The sequence below is a fragment of the Mustela putorius genome, unplaced genomic scaffold (genome assembly GCF_011764305.1).
Source record: "Mustela putorius furo isolate JIRA1106 unplaced genomic scaffold, ASM1176430v1.1 tig00000874_pilon_pilon_pilon, whole genome shotgun sequence".
NCBI classification, from domain to species: Eukaryota; Metazoa; Chordata; class Mammalia; order Carnivora; family Mustelidae; genus Mustela; species Mustela putorius.
Genome location: NW_025421505.1, coordinates 8,014,611 through 8,035,861, shown reverse-complemented (window position 1 = coordinate 8,035,861; position 21,251 = coordinate 8,014,611). Strand labels below are relative to the sequence as shown.

At 42.4% G+C, this 21,251-nt stretch overlaps 1 protein-coding gene across 2 annotated transcripts in view; it reads left to right on the top strand.

Annotated features, from left to right (window-relative positions):
• ATRN (attractin) overlaps positions 1–21,251 on the top strand; it is a 147,740-nt gene that overhangs the window by 121,713 nt on the left and 4,776 nt on the right. The window contains exons 26-28 of one of the 2 annotated variants that reach the window (XM_013046046.2): positions 9,716–9,794; positions 13,928–14,035; positions 19,151–19,269. In XM_013046046.2, coding sequence (XP_012901500.2) covers positions 9,716–9,794; positions 13,928–14,035; positions 19,151–19,269 — 306 coding nt within the window. The remainder of the gene's footprint in view (positions 1–9,715; positions 9,795–13,927; positions 14,036–19,150; positions 19,270–21,251) is intronic. The other variant, XM_004772875.3, reaches the window with a different exon arrangement.

Genomic DNA, 21,251 nt, shown 5'->3' with positions numbered 1-21,251 from the left:
AAGGAAAAAAGAGAGAAGGTATAAATAATACCAGAAATGTAAAAGAAGGCATTACTCCAAATCCTGCAGATAACTTTTTCCTCCATAAGAGTGTTTTATGAGCAATTTTCTGCAAATAAGTTTGAAAATGGGACAGATGGAATGGACAATTAGAAAAACAAAGAATATATACTACTTACTGATGCAGAATAAGAACATGAACATTGAATAGGGCTATATCTGTTTAAAAACAATACATAACTTAAAATTTTCCCACAAAGATTACTTTGTGGTGGCCTCATTGGTAACTTACAACCTTTTAAGAAAGAAATAACATCCTTAGTAACAACATCTTCTAGAGAACAGAAAAAAATACATCCCAGTATGTTTTAATGAGGTTAGTACAACCTGACAAGAGTATTATGAGGGAGGAATTTACAAGTTAGTCTCCCTCATGAATGAAGAAGCAAAAATCCACCAGTAATTTAAAAAGCCAACAATATCATGACTCAGTTGGGTTCATTCCAGGAATTGCAAAGTTGATTTAGCATCAGAAAATTGATCTGTGTAATTAACATGAATTGCATAATAAGAGAAGAGAATAATATGATCATCTTAAGCAGTGAAGAAAAGTATTTGATAAAATTTGATCTCTCGGGGCGCCTGGGTGGCTCAGTGGGTTAAAGCCTCTGCCTTCGGCTCAGGTCATGATCGCAGGGTCCTGGGATCGAGCCCCGCATTGGGCTCTCTGCTTGGCAGGGAGCGTGCTTCCCCTTCTCTCTCTGCCTGCCTATCTGCCTACTTGTGATCTCTGTCTGTGAAATAAATAAATAAAGTCTTAAAAAAAAAATTTGATCTCTCATTCATTAAAAAACTCCTAGGAAACTCAGAATAGAAAGAAACTTCTGATAAAAGAAAAATCTGATAAAGGACCAATATATAAAGCCAACAGCAAACCACTTTCTTAATGGTGAAATTGAGTTTAAGAACAAGCAAAGACTGGCTGGCTCAGTCACTTGAGCCTGTGACTCTTGATATCAAGGTGATGACTGGAAGCCCCAGGGGGCATGGAGCCTACTTAAAAAAAAAAAAAAGAAAAAAAAAAGATTCTATCAGTCACTTCATTCAACATTGTGACAAAAGTTCTAGCCAATATAATAAGATAAGAAAAATTACATAAGAATTAGAAAAGAAAAAAAATCATCACCTTAAAATATGATTGTATTTATAGGAATTCAAAAGAATGCAGAAAAAAAATTAGAATTGGTAGGTGAATTCAGCAAAGTTGCTAGATACAAGGGCAATATTAAAAAATTAGTTCTATGTCATTCAGAGACATACATCTTTTGCAGCTCTTATTGGTAAAGGCAGATGATGGCATGAAAACCATATAATTAATTGTATTTCCCATAGTGAGCCATTAGGTGCCCGCCCCTTTTGACCATGAAAGAAATCCCTTCCTGAGTGATGCTGGGGAACAGATGGCCTCTCTTCAAGAGATTCAGCCACGTCCTGATGGGCCCATTTCTGCCTGCTGTGAACTGTAGCCTTTAGTTTCTGGATGATGATGACACCTCCACCAGGAAGTAACTGTTGCATCCCTCCAGTCTTGCAGAGAGAGAAAATCTGATAAAAGCATTCAGTGTTTCGGGGCCGGGGGGTGGATCGATTACATTTCTATACTTCACTAACAAAAATGAAATTTACATGTTGCCGTTACTTTAGTAAGTAAAATTATTCAAAATTACAGCATAACAGATCAAGAAAGAATTACCAAGAAAAAATGGAGAGGGTGGGAAGACAGTCTACTGTCCCCCTCCCCCAACAGTAAACACTTTGTCAAGCTACAAGTGATCATTGTGGCACTGGGCACAAAATCAGATTAATCAGTGGAATATGTACATAAACAAGGAAACAGATAAAGTTTAAAGGTCTCAGATTTGTTTGAAGTGACGAAAAACTAAATAGAATTAAACAGTAGACAGTTATAAACAAGAAGCTAGAAGATCAGTATAGACTTAATAGCCACTAGTCACATGTAACTCGTGAGCACTTGAAATGTAACTAGTGTGACCGAGAAACTGAATTTTTCATTTTATCTAATTTTAACTAATTTAAAATATTTAAATATATTTAATTTAAATATAATTTTAAAACTACTTGATTCAGTTACCAGAGAACTTGTGTGTTTAGAACAACCTGGATATGTGAATCTGCTTTTTCAAATGTGAATTTTATGAAATTTAAATACAGATCAGTTATTTTCTGATAAAAACTTAGAATTGGTAGGTGAATTCAGTGTTCACATTGAGATGTGCTTATTAGTATAAAACGCACACTGGATTTTGAAGACTTAGTAGAATATTAGAACATAAGATACCTCAATTCCTATATTGGTCACATCTTCAAATGATGTTTTAGCAATCTTGGGTTAAATAAAACTAATTTTATTAAAATTAATTTCACCTGTGTGTTTTTTTTTTTATTTTGGCTACTAGAACTTCTAAAATTACATGCGTGGCTAACATTAAATTTCTGTTGAACAACAATGACGTAGATAAAGGGAAAATTTTGTAGGGGTGACATAAACAGATATGATAAAATAATGCTAAATTAATCCCAAGTATTTGAAAACAAAATAGTAAGTCCTCATTCAGACTTTTTAAGGTAGAAAATCAGCATAAAGCTAATTCTCTTACTATAAATTAAAAAAGTTGTTTATGTTCATAGTAAAACTTCAGACAACGTAAAAACTAAAACTCAAACTTCCCCTAATCCTACTCTTTAAATATTACCACTGTTAATATTTTAATGTTTGTGTTTCCAGAGTTTTTTCTGTGTGTATATACACTGTGCATGCAAGTTGTGGTTTTTCTGATTCTTTGGTTTATAAAATGGGTTTCCTCCTTACATGTTGTTCTAGAACTTGTTTTTTCACTCAGTGTTCTGCGGTTAACTTTTCCCATGTGCGGTTTCACTCCATTTTTAAACAGCTTTTTCCATAGTAGGAGTACCATATTTTATTTAACCATTCCTCTTTTGACTGACTCTTAGATTGTTCTGTTTTTGTTACATATGCTTTTACATTTAAATGCAGAAACACTGCCGTGGCCTCTCAGAACAGTTGCATCAATTTATACTCCTACAGCAGGAATATAATTTCTTTTATTGTTTCTGCCTGTTGCTCTTATTGGTTCTTAGCAACAGTAGATATTGTTATTATTTTTCATTTCGTCAGTCTGGGAGGTATCACTGGTATCTTAAATTTGGATTTCTTTAATTATGACTGATACTTACTAATGTCTTTCAGTTCCTGTTTTGAATGATTGGTCCCTATCCTGTGTTTATATTTCTCTTGGGATATTTGCCTTTTTCTTGCTGAAACTTAGGACTTTGTTTCATTTTGCAACTATTAACAGGTGTGTGTGTTCCCTTGTTTGTCTTAGGCCCCATTTATGGTATTGAACCCTGCATCCTGCTCCCTACGCAGCAGAGAGCCTGCTTCTCCCTCTATCTCTGCCTGCCGCTCTTGCCTACTTGTGCTCTTTATCTCTATATTCCTGTCAAATAAAGAAATAAAATCTTTAAAAAAAAAAAAAATTGAGAGGGGTGCCTGTGTGGCTCAGGGGATTAAAGCCTCTGCCTTCGGCTGAGGCATGATCTCAGGGTTCTGGAATCAAGCCCCTCATCGGGCTCTCTGCTCAGCAGGGAGCCTGTTCCTCCCCCTCCTCACCTGCCGCTCTGACTGCTTGTGCTCTGTCTTTCTCTCTCACTGTCAAATAAACAAGTAAAATCTTAAAAAAAAATTAGGAGTTCTATACATACCAGGAACTCGGGAAAAAGAGCAAACATACATTTTTTTAAATTATACCACACTCATCCTTCAGGTCCTGGCCCAGTGTTCCTTCCTCCAAGACCACATCCCAGAACCCCAAACTAAATGGTCTTCCCTTGTTCTCTCCCAGAGAACCGTATTAGTTTTCATCATGGTACTTCCCACAGTTTTTTCCTTGCGTCATATCTGTGCTCACAGTTAGACTCAAAGCTTAAGAGAACAGGTGCACTGTCTCTTTTAGGCACACACTCACACACATACACACACACACACACCTCTCCAGCCCCTAGCATACAGTCACGTGCAAATACATGTATGTAAACTAGAGCTTCAGGAGAAGTGCTGAGTCTCAAGGAACCAGAGGCACCAGCCTCTCTGAGGGAAAGAAGTTGGTGGAGCCCGTTGATGGCGTGCTCTCAAGGGCGCATAGAGGCCACATGCTAATTCGGTAGCTCGTGAGCAGGTCTTACGTATATTCTTGGAACATACGTACAGATTGAGGTGACCCTGCTGCCAGGTACCAGCCTAGTAAGGAGTCGTCCCTTCTGGTGGAAGACTGTGAAACCATCAGAATTGGCTGGGACCATGGAATCTTGTGTAGCAAACAAAGACAAATGGCGCTCTTGTCATTTCTTCTTTTGAAGGTGGAACCTTTGGACAAGAATCCAGTGCTCCCCACCCCCGGAGTTTGTTTAAGAACTCAGAATGATGATGATCTTTTAACTTAGAAAAGAGTCCTTTTTATGAACATGAGGAATGAAATATTTTCCCCAAGCAAGTTAACCAGGTCCCAGAGGATCTAAGTGACAATAAGGGGAGAAGAAAGATATCCAGAGAATCCTAAGCAGCACTCTGAAGAACAGCTCAGATAACACAGAAAAGAGAATGGGGGGTGGGAGAGGGCAGGGCACTCAGGGATTCAAGTGAGAAAATCATTGTGAGGGGAGTTAGTAAGAATACTTCAAGACTCGGGCACAGAGAAGTAAACTCTAGATTCTGACAAATCCATTAAGCCCTCTTTATATCTTAATGAGATGCTACTCGAGACTCCAGTAGTAGCCTTGTGAATGAAGAGGGAAATAATAAGACCCCATGCTTGCTTGCCGTGAGAATCAGTTGAAGTCATGTATGTGAAAGGGCTTTGTGTCTGGGAGCATGGTGCCAGGGTGGTTAGGACAACTGGTAGTAGTAAGAGGGACCAACACTCTGAGGACATCTTTGTGGCTAGGGTCACAGATGCCTTAGAGGCCAATGTCTGAGTGAGGATAAAAAAGGAAAAATAGGTGATGTCACATCACTTGGCCCAAAAGAGGGCATGTAATGAGAATTTCAGTTAGAGGCCAGATAACAATGTTCTTGTAAAACTTAATTACCTGAACTTCTGCTAGACCCTTGCCACACTGACAACAGACATTCTGTCAAGTCCATTTCACATTCCAGAAGATAGACATGAGTGTGGGTTCCTCCCTCTCTGGATCTAATGCTGACCAGAATGGTGAAATGCAAGTCACAGCAGCTCAGTAAGAAGCAGTGTGTCTCTGTGTTCAAGCTGGGTTAGAGGTCAAGGCCAGGCCAAGAAAATGCATGCGTAGTTTTAGAAAAGCCAGATTTGTGAGAGCAGGAAATAACCATTAGTTAATAGTCTTGCACTCTGGAGAGAATGTTCAGGATGCTCTCAAAAATATCATTCTAGGGGCGCCTGGGTGGGTCAGTGGGTTAAAGCCTTGCCTTCAGCTCAGGTCATGATCCCAAGGTCTTGGGATCGAGCCCTGCATCAGGCTCTCTGCTCAGTGGGGAGCCTGCTTCCTCTTCTTTCTCTCTCTGCCTCTCTGCCTACCTGTGATCTCTGTCTGCCAAATAAGTAAATAAAATCTTAAAAAAAAAATCATTCTAACTGCACAATGAGTTAACCTGGTAAGAAACAGAGCTCCCGGGCGCCTGGGTGGCTCAGTGGGTTAAGCCGCTGCCTTCGGCTCAGGTCATGATCTCAGGGTCCTGGGATCGAGTCCCGCATCGGGCTCTCTGCTCAGCAGGGAGCCTGCTTCCTCCTCTCTCTCTCTCTGCCTACTTGTGATTTCTCTCTGTCAAATAAATAAATAAAATCTTTAAAAAAAAAAAAAAAAAAAAAAAAAAAGAAACAGAGCTCCCAAACACGGAGCTCTCACACAAATTATGAGTTTGCAAAAGACATAGACTAAAGGTAGAAAGAGAAACTTAGAATCAAAGCATGGATTTTTTTGAGAATAGTCTCAGGGAAGTATAAGCCTTTGAAAGCAAGAACAGGTTTAAAACAAAAAGGTGAAATGTTTCTTGTTTTCTCCTTGAGCTGACAGGAAGTGAGAGGCCCTTAGCCTGGAGCTAGTGTCCTAGTTTTGAAAGAGAAATGCATGTCTTTGATGATCTCTGAATGACATTGGCAAAATGTTAATAATTGCCAAGGCTAAGTGATGGACATAGGAATTCATTAGATCATTTCCTCTACTTGAGTGTATATGTTTGAAAATTTTTCACGGTTTAATGTTTCTTTAAATTTCATTTACATGGGAAAATCTAGAAAACAGTTGACAAGAGGGACTGCAGTAGGGTGAACACTGACTTACAGCACTACCTATACCCAAACTGTGGTAGGAAGGAAAGAAGGGAGGTAAATCAGTGAGTGTTCAACTGAAACAACTAGAATGTTCTTTGTTGTTGTATTACCCTAGGAGAAATCTCATACACATAACAGCTTTGAAGAACAATCACTGTGTGTTAGTATGCTGTTTGTGTCACTTATTAGAAAAGCTGGAGGACACCTGGGTGACTCAGTGGGTTAAGCCTCTGCCTTCGGCTCAGTTCATGATCTTAGGGTCCTGGGATCGAGCCCCGCATCAGGCTGTCTGGTCAGCAGGGAGCCTGCCCCCCCCCCCCCGCCACCGCCTGCCTCTCTGCATACTTGTGATCTCTCTCTCTATCAAATAAATAAATAAAATCTTAAAAAAAAAAAGCTGGAATCAGTAGAAGAAACTGGGTTGCTGTTGTTTTTAACAAGTCTGTGTTAAAGATGGAAGCCCCTAGGCCAGGAGGTGGTGGAGGGGAAGAGGACACAGACCTGAGCTGTACTGTCTTACACCTCTGGGTTGAGGGTAGTCTAGGAGAGGCTTCTGAGTGGCACTAAGGTGCTCGCCTCCGAGGACAGTCCTGTGTTCAACTATATTGGTGGCATCTTGACCAACTTGGAAGCTATTCTCATTCGCTCCTTGCCCCTCCATGTGGATTTGCTGCCTCCTTGTGTTCTTTCAGAATAAAAATAACAAAAAAGTAGGAAACCAAGAAAGACAGATTACTCTTCTCAGACTCCTTTACTGCTTCTTCCTGTTCTCCCCAACTTCTCCTGGGTGAGGTGTGCCCCCCAGAACATTCTTCTATATTTGTAATTCACTCCCTGGGTGACCGCATCCAGATTTATTACTTCAAATACACCACTGCCCCTCGAACATCACAGGTTTTTTCCTGCAGGTCCGCTTATACATGGATTTTCTTCAATAAATACAGTACAGTAAATGTACTTTCTTTTCCTTATGATTTCCCCTTTTCTTAAGATCTATTTATTTATTTGCACGAGAGCACAAGCAGGAGGGGCAGAGAGAGAGAATTTCAAGCCGACTTAGCGCTGAGATCGTGACCTGAGCTGAAACCAAAAGTCAGATGCTTGACCAAGTGGGCCACCCACACACTGCTTTATGATTTTTTTTTTACTAACGTTTGCTTTTCTCTACCTTTGCTTTATTGTAAGAATACAGCCTATAATACATATAACATATAAAATATGAGTTAATCAGCTGTTTATATTGTCAGTAAGGCTTCCTGTCAACAGTGGACTACTAGTAGTTAAGTTTTGGGGGAGTCAGAAGTTATATGTGATTTTCTACTGTGTGGAGGTTCAGCACCCCTAACTCTCCCATTGTCCAAGTGTTAACTGTGTATGCTTATGACTCCCAAACGCCACCTCTAAGCCCAACCTGGCACCCAGCCTCCATGCTCATGTGTCTGTCCATGGACACACCCTTTGGTGTCCATGTCCTCTCCCTTTGGCGCTTAGGAGGAGATCTCAGAATTTGGTGTGTCTCACACTGTCTGCTGTCCTGCACCCGCTCCACCCAGAGCCTTCCTTGTCTAGGTTGATGGCAAGTTCCTCGGGCCAGAACTTCTCTGTTCCATCCCCTCCCTCCAGCACATCAGGAAATTCTGTGGTCTCAGCCTTCACATTGTGTCCAGATTCCAAAGTGCTTGAGCCACATCATGTCTCCTAGACTACTGGTCTCCCTGTTCCTGCCATTGCTACCCTAAAAGTCTCCTCAGCATCGGTTAAATTATGTTACTTCTCTGCTTCAATACTAAGTTAGCTCCTCATCTCAGTCAGTAAAATCCAGTACCCTTAGCGTGCCTGCAGGCTTCCCAAGGTCTACTGCTGCTTACCCCTCTGCCTTTCCCTGTGACCCATCTCCCCCCCAACTCCAGCCATGCCAGCCTCCTGAGGTTCCTCCTTGCCTCTGGCTGTGCACAGCCGCGCCCATTCCCCAGGTGTGTGTCTGTAGACCACCCCTGGGCCACCTCCCACACCCCCTCCAAGTGTTGCTCAGATGTCACCTTCTAGAGAAATAAGACTCACCCACTCTGACCGTTCTGCTTTAGAGTGAGAGTGGCACTCCCGGACCCCCTTTTCCTTACCATCTTTTTATTTCCGTGGCATTTACTACCTTCTGACTTGCTCTATAAGTTGCTTGTTTATTTTGTTTATTTTTTATCTCCACCTGATAGAATGTCAACTCCATGAAAATAGCGATCTTTTGTCCAGTTCATCGGTGGATTGTATGGGCCTAGAACAGGACCTGCCTCAATAAAGTATTGATTAAAAGGACAATTGAGACCATCAGGGAGGCACAAGGACCAGGAGAGTCAGGACAGTTGAGAGGCCCAGTAAGACAGGAACCAGGAGGCTCTCCCTCGAGTGATGACCCTGGCAAGCCCCTTCTCTTTCACGTCAGGGAATTCACTGGAGATGTCTTTCCCTCATTGATGTCAGGGCAGCAGGGGGCTGTGGGAGCCTTAAGAGGGTGGGAGTTCAGTCATCCTCACACTTCAGCGTGCCCCCTGCAGCCGGCTTGAGGGCCTGCCTCCAGCCAGCAGCTGGGTGCACTGGGGCTGCAGTTGGAAGCAGACTTATGCTGCAAATGCCTAGTGTCTGTGGTAACAGAAGTCCGTCATTCTGTCTGCTGTCGAGGTTGCTTTTCAAACCATCCACACCTGGTTTACAGACAAGAGAACATTAAAGCATTTAGTTATAAAACCAGTGGCGAGTTATTCTCTCCTAATACTTTTAAGAAAGTTATTTGGCTTGAGGTTGATCATTTTATTTTATAAAAATTATATGAATTTTTTTATAAAACTATGATTGAATATATATTATTATATATACATTTATTTCTTCTTGTGTTTTCCTCTCCCGTATGAAAAACTGGTTGTTACGTTTATAACGAACTTTTCTCATTTTTTTAGTTTTATCAGTAAAGGTTTGCTAAGTCAATTAAATAGCATGCGTGTCATTCATTATTATTATCCTAGGCTTTATTTTTCTTCTTTGGGATAAGCCTTGAGGGGCCATTCTGATAAAAGGCCCAGTGGGTGGTTGGAGCTCTTAGCCAGTGCCTTTGGGGACAGTATTATGTAGTCCGGAAGCTCAGCTCTTCACAGCCTTCTCCCACTTGCTTCTGTGAGCTGGGACTTGGTTGTGATGAGTTATGATAAAAGTGCTCGGAGTTGGGCCTTGGGGTGACCCTTCCTGCCTGGCCGAGGCGTGGGTGGGTGATAGTGCTGATTCTGGGGGCTGGGATAATAACTCAGTACTTTCCTTTCTCACAGTTGTTTCCTCTCTTTGCTCCTGGTGGCTGCTGTGGTTTGGAAGATCAAACAAAGTTGCTGGGCCTCCAGGCGGAGAGAGGTAAGCCTCAGGGGATGAAGGTTCATGAATGCCTGTGAGAGCTGCTTCCTTTCTGTTTCTCTAAAGCAGGTCAGTTTAGTGATTTAGTGATAATTGATAGACATCTCACAGGGGGACTCGGGCTGCCCTGTCTGCAGAATGTGGTCTGTAGATTTTGATTAGTGTATATAAAGTAAAATTAGTTCTGCACCACATGCCTTTAACTTTCTAAAAGGAATCTTTAGTATTTTTAGTCTTTAGTATTGACTTACAGCTGCTGATTCTACTCATTCTACCAGCAGTCTGTCCTTAACTCAGGCAGGAGATCTGGGTACTCAGTAGTAGGGCTTTTCATGAGAAGGAGGGTAAAATCAACCAGCTAAGCATCTCAGAAATGTCTCATCACTCAAAGATAAATCAGTGTCTAGTTAAGTTTTTGCTTGAATTTCATTTTTTTAATGAGTCTTGATATATATCCAGAACTCTGCAGTAAGATGAAACCAGAGAGGGACACAAACTATAAGAAACTCTTAATCTCAGGAAACAAACTGAGGGTTGCTGGAGAGGGGAGGGGTGGAAGGATGGGGTGACTGGTTGATGGACATTGAGGACGGTACATGTTGTGGTGAGCACTGTGTGTTGTATAAGACTGATGAATCACAGACCTGTACCCCTGAAACTAATAATACATTATATGTTAATTTAAAAAAATACTAAGTCTCTCAAGTATTTACAATTGTGACCAGTCAAATAAATAAACTTGGTTAAAAGTGACAGCATAAACTCTTCATTTACCGCACCTTTCACCGATGTTATTACTCTGCCTTCTAGCAGTCCTGTCTCCTGTTGCATTGTTGATAATGGAAGGGCACTGAGGTCTAGGCTGACCACACTCCTCCGTCTTCTGTATTCTATTCATGCCCTTTTCTATATAAAAATCGATCTACAGACAAGATTTAGAAGAGAACGGAAATATCCCAAGTCAAAACTCAGAGGCCCACAGCACTGTTACCAGAACATTAATGTCTGTAATGAGGGCCTCCTCCTGGGGGCCGTGACCCCTTTTCTGACCCACATAAAGGTGATGTTAGCATAGAGGTAATGTTGCATCCTTTTTATTATCATTCTTAAAATTCAGTGGGTAACATATTCAGAGGAATTTTTTTTAATAGCCTCATTACTAATACATTTTAATACCCAATGAATTGTACCATTTTTTAAAATTCTTAAAAAAAAAAAGAAATACATGTTATCCAAACAGAGTAAGAAAGAAGTGGGAATCCTCAATAAACCAGTAGCCAGAGAAGGAATTAAAAAGGTGTCAAAATATTACTCTCTCCATGAAGGGCATTACCCTAGGAGTTTCCATTTGAGATGAGCTTATGGAAATAATAATAATGGTCTATTTCTCCTTGAGTGTTTAGGAGAATTATTTCCAAAATACCTAAACTGTTCCAGATAAAGGGAAAAGATGGAAAGCTTAAAGAGTCCTCATTCATTGTATGCATAGAAACTTAGAAACCGAAACAAAGGCCAGTCACACAGTGACTGTATGTGGAACAGTCTAATTTACCAGTGTAATAAAAGGATCACTTGCTCCCAGAAACCCTGTCAGAATACCTTATATCAGTGGGTCAAAATAGTACCTAAATGTTTAGTAGTGGCCAAGTAATCACTTAGTCATTTATTGAAATTCAACACTGGTTCCTGCTTTAAAAACTAAACTCTTAGTAAACTCAAAAATAATACCCCCTTTAACACCATAAAGAATATCCCGATCACTCAAGATATAAAAATACTAGAGGTTGTACCAACAAAATCTAGACAAGTTTGTCATAAGAAGAGCTAGCATTTGAGCATTTCTAAATTCCAGGCACTGTTCTAAGAGGTTTTATATAGATTAACTGATTAACTCTTCATAACAAGCCTGTGAAATACTTACTGACCCTGTTTCACAGATGAGGAAACTGAGGCTCGGGGAGGCAGAAAAATAAATTACTCTGTGCCTCATTGCACAGTTACTATGAGACCAAACTGGGCTTTAAACTTGGGACTTCAGTCCTCACAGGCCACGTGCCTAGTCCTATAGGCCCCATTGTCACTTAATTCTGTTCTGGACATTCTAAGCTGTGCACTCTGAGAAAGAGAAATAAATTTTATTACTATTAGGGGGCAAAGTTACTATTTTCAGATAAGATGATAGAAACACAGTAGAGTAGCGATTTGCCTGCATAAAAAGTAATAAAGTGTATCAAGAATAAATCAGTGAAGACAAACAGCCCACTAGAAAATGTTTGCAACATACTTGAAAGAAAATATGGAGAGGATGAACACCTTGTAGAAAAAGGTTTTTAAAAAGTATGCTTGTGACTCTAAATAAAATTTTAAAAAGATATTTCACCATTCTGTAGGAATGATGAATGTCTGATGAAGAAGAGGTTTTCTTTTCTTCAGCCACACCAGAGAACATGCTTTATCAAGGAGGAAGGAAGAATTAGAAGATTCCTACCTTGCAGGGTTAGGATAGGCTTTATTTAGGTTCCGTAAGAATAATAGTTTCTTCAGCATATTATTTTTTTTAAAAGATTTTGTTTATTTATTTGACAGAGATCACAAGTAGCAGAGAGGCAGGCAGAGAGAAGAAGGGGAGCAGAGAGCCCGATGCGGGGCTTGATCCCAGGACCCCAGGATCACAACCTGAGCCAAAAGCAGAAGCCTTAACCCACTGAACCACACAGACTCCCCCAGCATATTGTTTTTTATTTATTTATTTATTTTTTATTTTTTATTTTTTTCTTTGACAGACAGAGATCACAAGTAGGCAGAGAGGCAGGCAGAGAGAGAGGAAGGGAAGCAGGCTCTCTGCTGAGTGGAGAGCCCGATGCGGGGCTTGATCCCAGGACCCCGGGATCATGAACTGAGCCGAAGGCAGAGACTTAACCCACTGAGCCACCCAGGTGCCCCGGCATATTGTTTTTTAAATCATTTAAATTTCTTTAGAAGTCCCAGATTAAACTTCTTTAAGAATTCCCCCACCCCTAAAAAAGTATGCTTATGACAACAGTGTTTATCAACAAACTAACTAAGCTTTTCCCCTTGCCATTTAAAATTTCTCTGTAACTGTGAACCCGGCTGTTGAGAATATATTTCGGCATTTCCCCAGCTTCAGTCATGGCTTATCCCTCTTGGATTTGTAGAAGAAATGACTTACTGGGATTTATTACAGAAGTCATAACAGTTGACACTCCTGAAGTGCTCACTAGACGCCTACACACATTACCTCCTGCACTCTTCCCAAAGGAGCTTGCAAACCAGAGGAGCGTGGGCTCTCTGTCCTGCTGTGACTCCAGCTCCAGGAATAGTGCAGAACCCAAAGTAGGGCTGCCACTTGTATTTGTTGAGTAAGTGGACCAACAGCTTGACGAGATGTAGAATGTTAGTGTTTTAAGAAAATGTTTAAGATAAAAATATCCTTCTAAAACAGAGCCCTGATCTATCCAGACTAAGATTCTGTCTCCTACCATAGTTCCAAGTGGGCGATTTGAAGGCAAGCCTGGTTGTCTTCCATGGCATGACCGATCTCCAGGCTTCAGTGATGTGCCCAGAGTGCTAATACCCTCAATGATACATGATTGATATATATTGATCCCACCATGTGCAAGGCGCTGAGCTGGGTTTTGGAGTGTTAACTGTGCCAGACTTCACATGTTTTTGTTTTCAACTTATACCCACCCTGGGAACAGAGAGCTCTTTCCATTCCTATCTGTGGTCTAAGTACAAGTTTCAGTAGGAAGGAAGAAAGCCTGGCTTTAGTAATAAAAACACGAGGAGACAGGGCTACGTCATTTATTTAATGTACTTAACAAGCAGGCACCACAGCACTCTGTCCATCAGTACTTATCCTGTATCTCTAACCAGTAAGGACCTTTTTTTCTTTAATATACGATAATAGTACTGTCATCACATTAACAAAATTTAGCAAATCCCAATGATACCTGGTCTGTGTCTAGTTTTCTCCAGCTGTCTAAAAAATATCGTTTTGGACTTGATTTGTTTGAAGTGGGAAGGATGAGGTACTTTTAATATGTTGCATCCCTTATTAAATTCCCCTCAGCACTCGGTCTGCTAACACTTGCCACAATATTACTTCGTAGCAACTTCTAAGAGAGATGCAGCAGATGGCCAGTCGCCCCTTTGCCTCCGTAAATGTTGCCTTGGAAACAGATGAAGAGCCTCCTGATCTTATTGGGGGGAGTATAAAGGTGAGAACATGATTCAAAAGTCCCGAAAACTTGCAGAGAACAAGAGCCTTATTCTATTGCCTCGTAATGGTATGTTCCTCTCTTTCTCTCTCTTTAGCCATCAGACAGCACGCTGATGTTGTCAGATACTCTTTTGCTTTCATTTTTCAGTCTTTCATTCATGTTGTTAAGCATTCTTGTGGTCAAAGAATTTGAAAATATAAATGGTTTGTCTCAAATTCTTATTAAGTATTCTGTGACATAATAATTTCAAATTTATATTGGAAAAGAGCTAAATTGCAACATTGCTTTTTATAAGGAATTTAGGGAATTTTCTTAAAGGGGAAAAAATTATGAGTCACTATGCATTCCATGGAATATAAATATTTCTGACTCCTCCAAAAGGAAATGAGGAAGAAAGTGAGAAAAGTTTCTCTTTTAGCAAAATGATGAAATATTTCAGATAATCTGGGGAAACAACTATAGATCCTGAATTTTAAAATACTTATTAAAACATTACTGAGCTCAGAGGAAGTAGGTGAAATTCCCAGGGAATACTCTCTTGTCCCTCCCCGCAAAAAAGAACAAATCATGAACCCAAGCCAGAACGATGTGTGGCCTGAAGTGGTTCCTACTTGGTAACACACCATGCTGACGTAGGTGCAGATCCTCTCTGTGGGAAAGCATCCCCAATCCAGCCATGTAGGATCCCCACAGATCAAGATCAAGCCATCAGAGCTCACCAAGGACAAGAGAGACAACTCACTGGGAATAAGAGTTAGCAGACGCCATGGACAGTGGTTTAGACAGAACTTCCCGTGTCAGAGTGGCATCTCAAGCACATAATATAGCTCTGTCTGAAATGTTTAAAGATGGTAAGATGGAGTTGTAAAGATGAGGAGACCATAAATCAAAAAGGACCAGATCTTAAAAAGAACCAAATGGAACTATTAGAAATGGAACATACGAAGACGCCTGGCTGGCTCAGTTGGTAGAGCATGTGATCTTGATCTCGGGGTTGTGAATTCCAGCCCCATATGGGGTGTAAAGATCACTTAAATAAATAAATAAACTTAAAAAAAAAAAAAACATGGACTATATAGGGGTTGAGATTTTTTAAATAACTCAGTTTACACGTTAAACAACATGTCAGACACAAGTGAAGACAGAATTTTTGAACTGGAAGATGAATCTGAAGAAATTACACAGAATGCAGAACAGAGAGACAAGAAGATGGAAACTGTGACAAATGATAAGAATATGGAGGATAAAAGGAGAAGACCTAATGTGGCTTTTATACTTATACTGTGGGATTGCCACAGTGTGAAGAAATCGGAATGCTCGAGCACTGTTAGTGGGAATGTGAAATGAGGTAGCTACTGTGGAAAACAGTATTGGTCTCCCTTAAAAAAAAAAAAAATAGAATTGCCATGTAATCTGGCAGTTCCTCTTCTGGATATACCTGCTGGAATGAACCCATGTTCATAGCAGCATTATTCACAATAGCTAAAAGATGGGCGCAACCCTAATGTCCATCAGTAGGTGAATGGGTATGCAAAATGTGGCCTATACACGCAAAGGAATATTAGTCAGTCTTAAAAGGGGAGGAAATGCTGATGTGTGCTACATGGGTGAACCTTGAGGACATTATGCTAAGTGAAATAAGCCAGTCACAAAACAAATACTGTATGATTCCACTTTTCTGAGTTATCTAGAGTATTTGAATCCCTAGTGACAAAGTATAATGGAGGTTGTGGGGGGGGGGAAGAGGGGCATAGGGAGTCAGTAGGGGTGTAGGGTTTCAGTTCTGTGAGAGGAGAAGAGTTCTGGAGATGGATTGTGGTAATGGTTACATAACAACATGATACTTAATACCTCTGAAGTGTAAACGTAAAAAGGGTTAGGATGGAAGAAAAGTGGGGGGAGTGCCTGCATGGCTCAGTTGGTTAAGAGTCTGTCTTCAGCTCAGGTCATGATCCCTGGATCCTGGGGTCGAGCCCCATATCAGGCTCCCAGCTCAGCAAGGAGTCTGCTTCTCCCTCTCCCTGCCATTCCCCCTGCTTGTGCTCCCTCTCACCCTCCCCGCCCCCACCCCACCAAATAAATAAATAAATAAATAAAAATAAGAGGGTTAGGATGGGGGGGGGGTGCCTGGGTGGCTCAGTCAGTTAAGCGTCTGTCTTTGAGGATCCTGGGATTGAGCCCTGTGTTGGGCTCCCTGCTTAGCGGGGGGTCTGGTTCTCCCTCACCTCCCCACGTGTGTGCTCTTTGCTATCTCTGTCTCTGTCTCTTTCTCTCTCAAATAAAAGAAGTCTTAAAAAATAAAAGAGGTTAAGATGGTATATGTTATCTGATTTATTATATTAAAAAATAACGGGGGGGGGGAGAAAAGATCACCAAAAGGAAATGACAGAGCAAAGCTGACTTCTCATTAGTAACACCAGAAGCCAAGCGAGTGTGGTAGAATGTCTCCAAATGACATCAGGAGGGGAACTGCCAGTCTAGGATAGCGTGCCCCTGAAACCACCTTCCAAGAATGAGGACAGAAGGAAGATTTCTTCCGATGAGAAGGAAATCAGAGTTGAGCACCACCGACCTGTACAAAAGAAATGTCTGCAGGATGTGCTGGGAGAAAGTTAAACTACCCAGAAGGATGGACTGAGGAATAAGAAGGAAGAGTGAGAAAATGAAATGGTAAGCATATACACATCTAAGCAAATATGATAAAATAACAATTTGTGGGATTAAAAAAAAAATAGACAAATTGCAAGTACTGAGAGGCACCATACATCATATGTCAACCGCCTATGACCCAGTTGGTTACTCCATCAAATGCTGTACTGACTCTCTTTCCAGGACACATACACTCTCACCTTCTGGCTGCTCTGGCTCAGTGTTCTCTATTCAACGCTCTCCATTTCCCCACACCTCTAAGAGCGGTGCAGGTCCGCCTCGGTCTTTGGGCCTCCTCTCATGCCTTCTACACTCACTCCTTTGATATCCATCTTAGTCTTTTTGAGCTGCATACAAAGCAGCAGAAACTGGGTGTCCTAGAAATGACAGAAATTTCTCAGAATCTTCAAGGCTAGGAAGTCCAAGATCAAGGTGCCGGCAGATTCAGGGTCTGGTGAGAGCCCCCTTCCTGGTTCGTAGATGGTGCCTTCTCACTCTGACTTTACGTGGTGGAAGGGGCTAGGGAGCTCTCTGGGGTCCCTCTAATGAGGACTCCAATCACCTCTCAGAGGCCCTACCTCCAAATATTGTTTTAGGCATTAAGATTTAACATATGGATTTTAGAAGGACACATTCAGACCACAGCAGTGATCTTTTCCATCATGGGTTCATCTTAACACCATGATCTCAGAGCTCTCCTGGGAGCCACCAACTCCTGTATCCAGTTGGTTGCTTACTCGGCGTCCCCACTTGTCTTAGCAGCAGTCTCAGAGCTGACCTATCCAAAGCTGAGCTGTGGATATTATCCCCCCAATACCTCTCCTGGGCATATCGCCCCCAACTCCATACATCATCTGAGCCGCTCCAGGCCAAACTCCTGGAATTGTGCTTGGTCCGTGCTTGCTCTCATTCTCATCGGACAATCAGTCCATCAGCACATGTCTTTGGTTCTGTCTTCCACCCCTGCACACCCCTGCACCGCTGTCACCGCACTAATCTAAACCACTGTTCTCTCACCTCCCCCATCCTTCCCTGTGCTGCAGCCACAGCGGTTCCAGAAGTCATTTTCTCAACCAAATGGAAAGAAATGAATGACACATTTGGGGGTATGGAGACAGAGTTCTAAAGATGGCCACCACGATTCCCCACTCATGGTTTTTCAGTCCATCACTATTCTAAGTGCTGCTCTGAAGGGATTGGGCAGAAGTCATACAAATCCCAAGGTAGCTGAGACCTTAAGACACTGAGGGGCTTTTCTCTGTGTGGTGGCAGAAGAGGAAACATGCAGAGGACTTGGCACGCCAGCACTGATTTGAAGCTGGAAGGACTGTGGGAGGAAGCCTCTGGAAGAGAGTGGCCCCTTGCAGCAAGGAAGTGGGAACCTCAGACCTATAGTTGCAAGGAATTGGATTCTGCTGGCCACCTGAGGGCACCTGAAAGAGCTTTGAACAGATCCTTCCCTAGAGCCTGCAGAAAAGAGCCAGCCCAGATGCTAACTTGACTTCTGCCTGTGAAGATAAGAGCTAAGATCCTGGAGACCTTTGAGAGATAAGAGCTGGGAATTTCCCAGAACTGATGGAAGGGATGAACAGATCTATATCTGTAAGCAGGAACTCTATGGAGCTCTTCTGGACTTCTGACCTGCCCAGCCGAGCTAGACAATAAATAAGTGCTGCTGCAATGTCCACAATAGCCAAACTATAGAAGGAACCTGGATGCCGATCAACAGATGAATGGATAAAGAGGATGTGGTATATATACACAATGGAATACTCTGCACCCATCAAAAGAAATGAAATCTTGCCATTTGTGACGACACAGATGGAACTAGAGCGTATCATGCTTAGCGAAATAAGTCAATCAGAAAAAGACAACTCTCATATGATCTCCCTGATATGAGAAAGTGGACTTGGGGGGCAGGAAAAGAATCAATGAAACAAGATGGGATCGGGAGGAAGAGAAACCATAAGAGACACTTAATCTCATAAAACAAACTGAGGGTTGCCAGGGGGAGGGTCGTGGGGTCATGGACATTGGGAAGGGTGTGTGCTGTGGTGAGCGCTGTGAAGTGTGTAAACCTGGCAATTCACAGACCTGTACCCCTGGGGCTAATAATACATTATATGTTCATAAAAAGATTTTAAAAGCTATAAAAAAAAATAAGTGCTGCTGTAAGCAACCAAGATTACACAGCAATAGAAACTAATAGAGGGCATCTTTAAAAATCACAAGGGGGATGGGGTAGCTGGGTGATGGACATGTAGTGAGCACTGGGTGTTATATAAGACTGGTAAAAGACGGATGAATCACTGACCTCTACCTCAGAGGCCAATAATACATTATATGTTAATTAATTGAATTTAAATTTTTATTAAAAATGAAAAAAAAAATTCAGAAATGAAGGCTGCATCATTAACATGTGAGAAACCCCGGTTTAGGTAGTTCTTTGTTATCTCCCACCAGACTGTTCCCAAACCCATTGCCCTGGAGCCGTGTTTTGGCAACAGAGCTGCTGTCCTCTCTGTGTTTGTGAGGCTCCCTCGAGGCCTTGGCGGAATCCCTCCTCCTGGGCAGTCAGGTGAGTGGATGAGGGCCGGTGATGGACGGGAACATGGGTGTTCCGGAGGCCTGTGCCTATCTCCCGTCATTGTGAGGATCCGGGGGAGATGATCCCATTGTCCCTGGTGTTCCCTGCACTGTCTGCCCTGAGGTCATGGTTCCTTCCCAGGGATGAGCCGGGAGCACCCCGCTCCCTCGGCCTCCCAATGGTGGTGACGCTCCGGGCCACACCTTCCCTTGCTGCGCTTTTGCTGGCTCTGGCTTTTCTCCCGTGCTCAGCCCTGACTGGAGGCCTTCTGCCCTCCAGCCATATGCTCATCCACAGTCGTCTTACCTACTCTAGTGGCCCCAGCTAGCTCCTCCAAGCTGGCCACCCTCAACTTGGTATTTCCAGCGCTGCTCCATTTCTTTCATCTTTCACTCTGTTTTAGACAGAAGGCACAAACAGCAGTTTTAACAACCTATACGACGTCTTAGAAATGTACTCACAATCCACCAGTGTTCATTGTTCTCTTTCCTTGCCAGCCCTGGCCAGCTTTGTTGAAATAATTGTATAGATCTCATTTTTATTCTTCTTTTTTCATGTAACTATCATAAATATTTTAATACTTTACTGCCCCACGTTTTTACCAGTTTCTTTTATGCAATTCCGTCAAGTACACAGATCATGATTTCAATAGACATCCTCTTATCAAAGGCTAAGGAGATATGGAATACAGTTTTGGAAATATCCTGATTCATTGTGGAATACTCTGAGGGATGCCTCAGACAAGATGCACCATACGTTTTAGACAGCTTTCAGTTGAACTGATTTTGAGGGTCAGGGTTGCCTTAGCCAGAGAAAGTCTCGTGTCTGTGATAAAGTATGTCCTGGAATCCTTGCCCAGCCCAGAGCTCCGCAGCAAGTGCAGCCCTCAGATCCAGAGCCTCCTCCGGCTGAGCTCTTGAAATGGTTTCTGGGTCCTCAGGAGTGAGACCTTTAGGCTCAGCCAGGCCAGGCTTTATTGTCTTCATTTCATAGGGGAACTGCTTGATTTGCTCTCACCTGGGAATATGAGTTCAGCTCCTAAATCAGCCTTACCCATGTCAAGGTCAGAATGACGCATTGACCTGAACTCCGGAGCATTGTCTCCTGTCACTTCCAGCTCAGCAAACTTGGCCCCTGCTCCCTGAGAGCAAGGCCCTGGCTAGAGTAGGGAAGTGACAGGCTTGCCATACTGTGACCTTTCTTGCCCAGCCCATCTCCCTCAATTCCTGATGAAGGCCTATTCACTGCTTGAGATTCTTCCCAAGTAAGACCCCCCCCCCCCATTTTAGATGGTTTCTTCTATTTTAGATGGTCCTTCCTCTGGACTCCCAGAGCACCTGGCTCTGCCTTTGCTCAAAACAGTGTCTCCGAACAGTGGATTCCCCACTGCACACCAGGCACTTTACATAAAATCTATCCCCACTGCCCCCAATTCCTCCATTTTATAGGTGAAGTAACAGGCAGCCCTAACATGGCCTCTGAGAACCTCAGCAGGGCTCTGAGCCTCCACTGGCTGGTTCCCATGCATTGAGAATCCAGCTCTCCACACCTGTGCCTTCCCCACCGAACATCAGGTGAATCAGTTCCTAGTACAAAATGAAGAATGGAACCACTAGTCCCTAAAGCAAAGGTGGTGGAGGCGGTGAGGTGACGAGCCAGGTACCATTCTCACATGTTCCTGTGGGTTCACTCACTGACTCCTCACACATGCCCTGTACGTTATTGTCCCCATTTTACAAATGAGGCATGGGATGGTTAAAGATCCTTAGGTATTCCAGATTCTGGCCCCAGAGTCTGTCCTAACCTGTGCCATAGGATAGATAACGAAAATAACTAGTGCTGGCTGGGTGATGTGGAATGAATCGAATTTGCTGCTTTCTCTTGGCACCCTTCTGGAGGCCTGCAGGAAAAATGTAGCACTTAGAGCGTGACTGTATTCTTGTCTTAGTGCTCCAACTGCCCGGCAGAGCTCTTTGC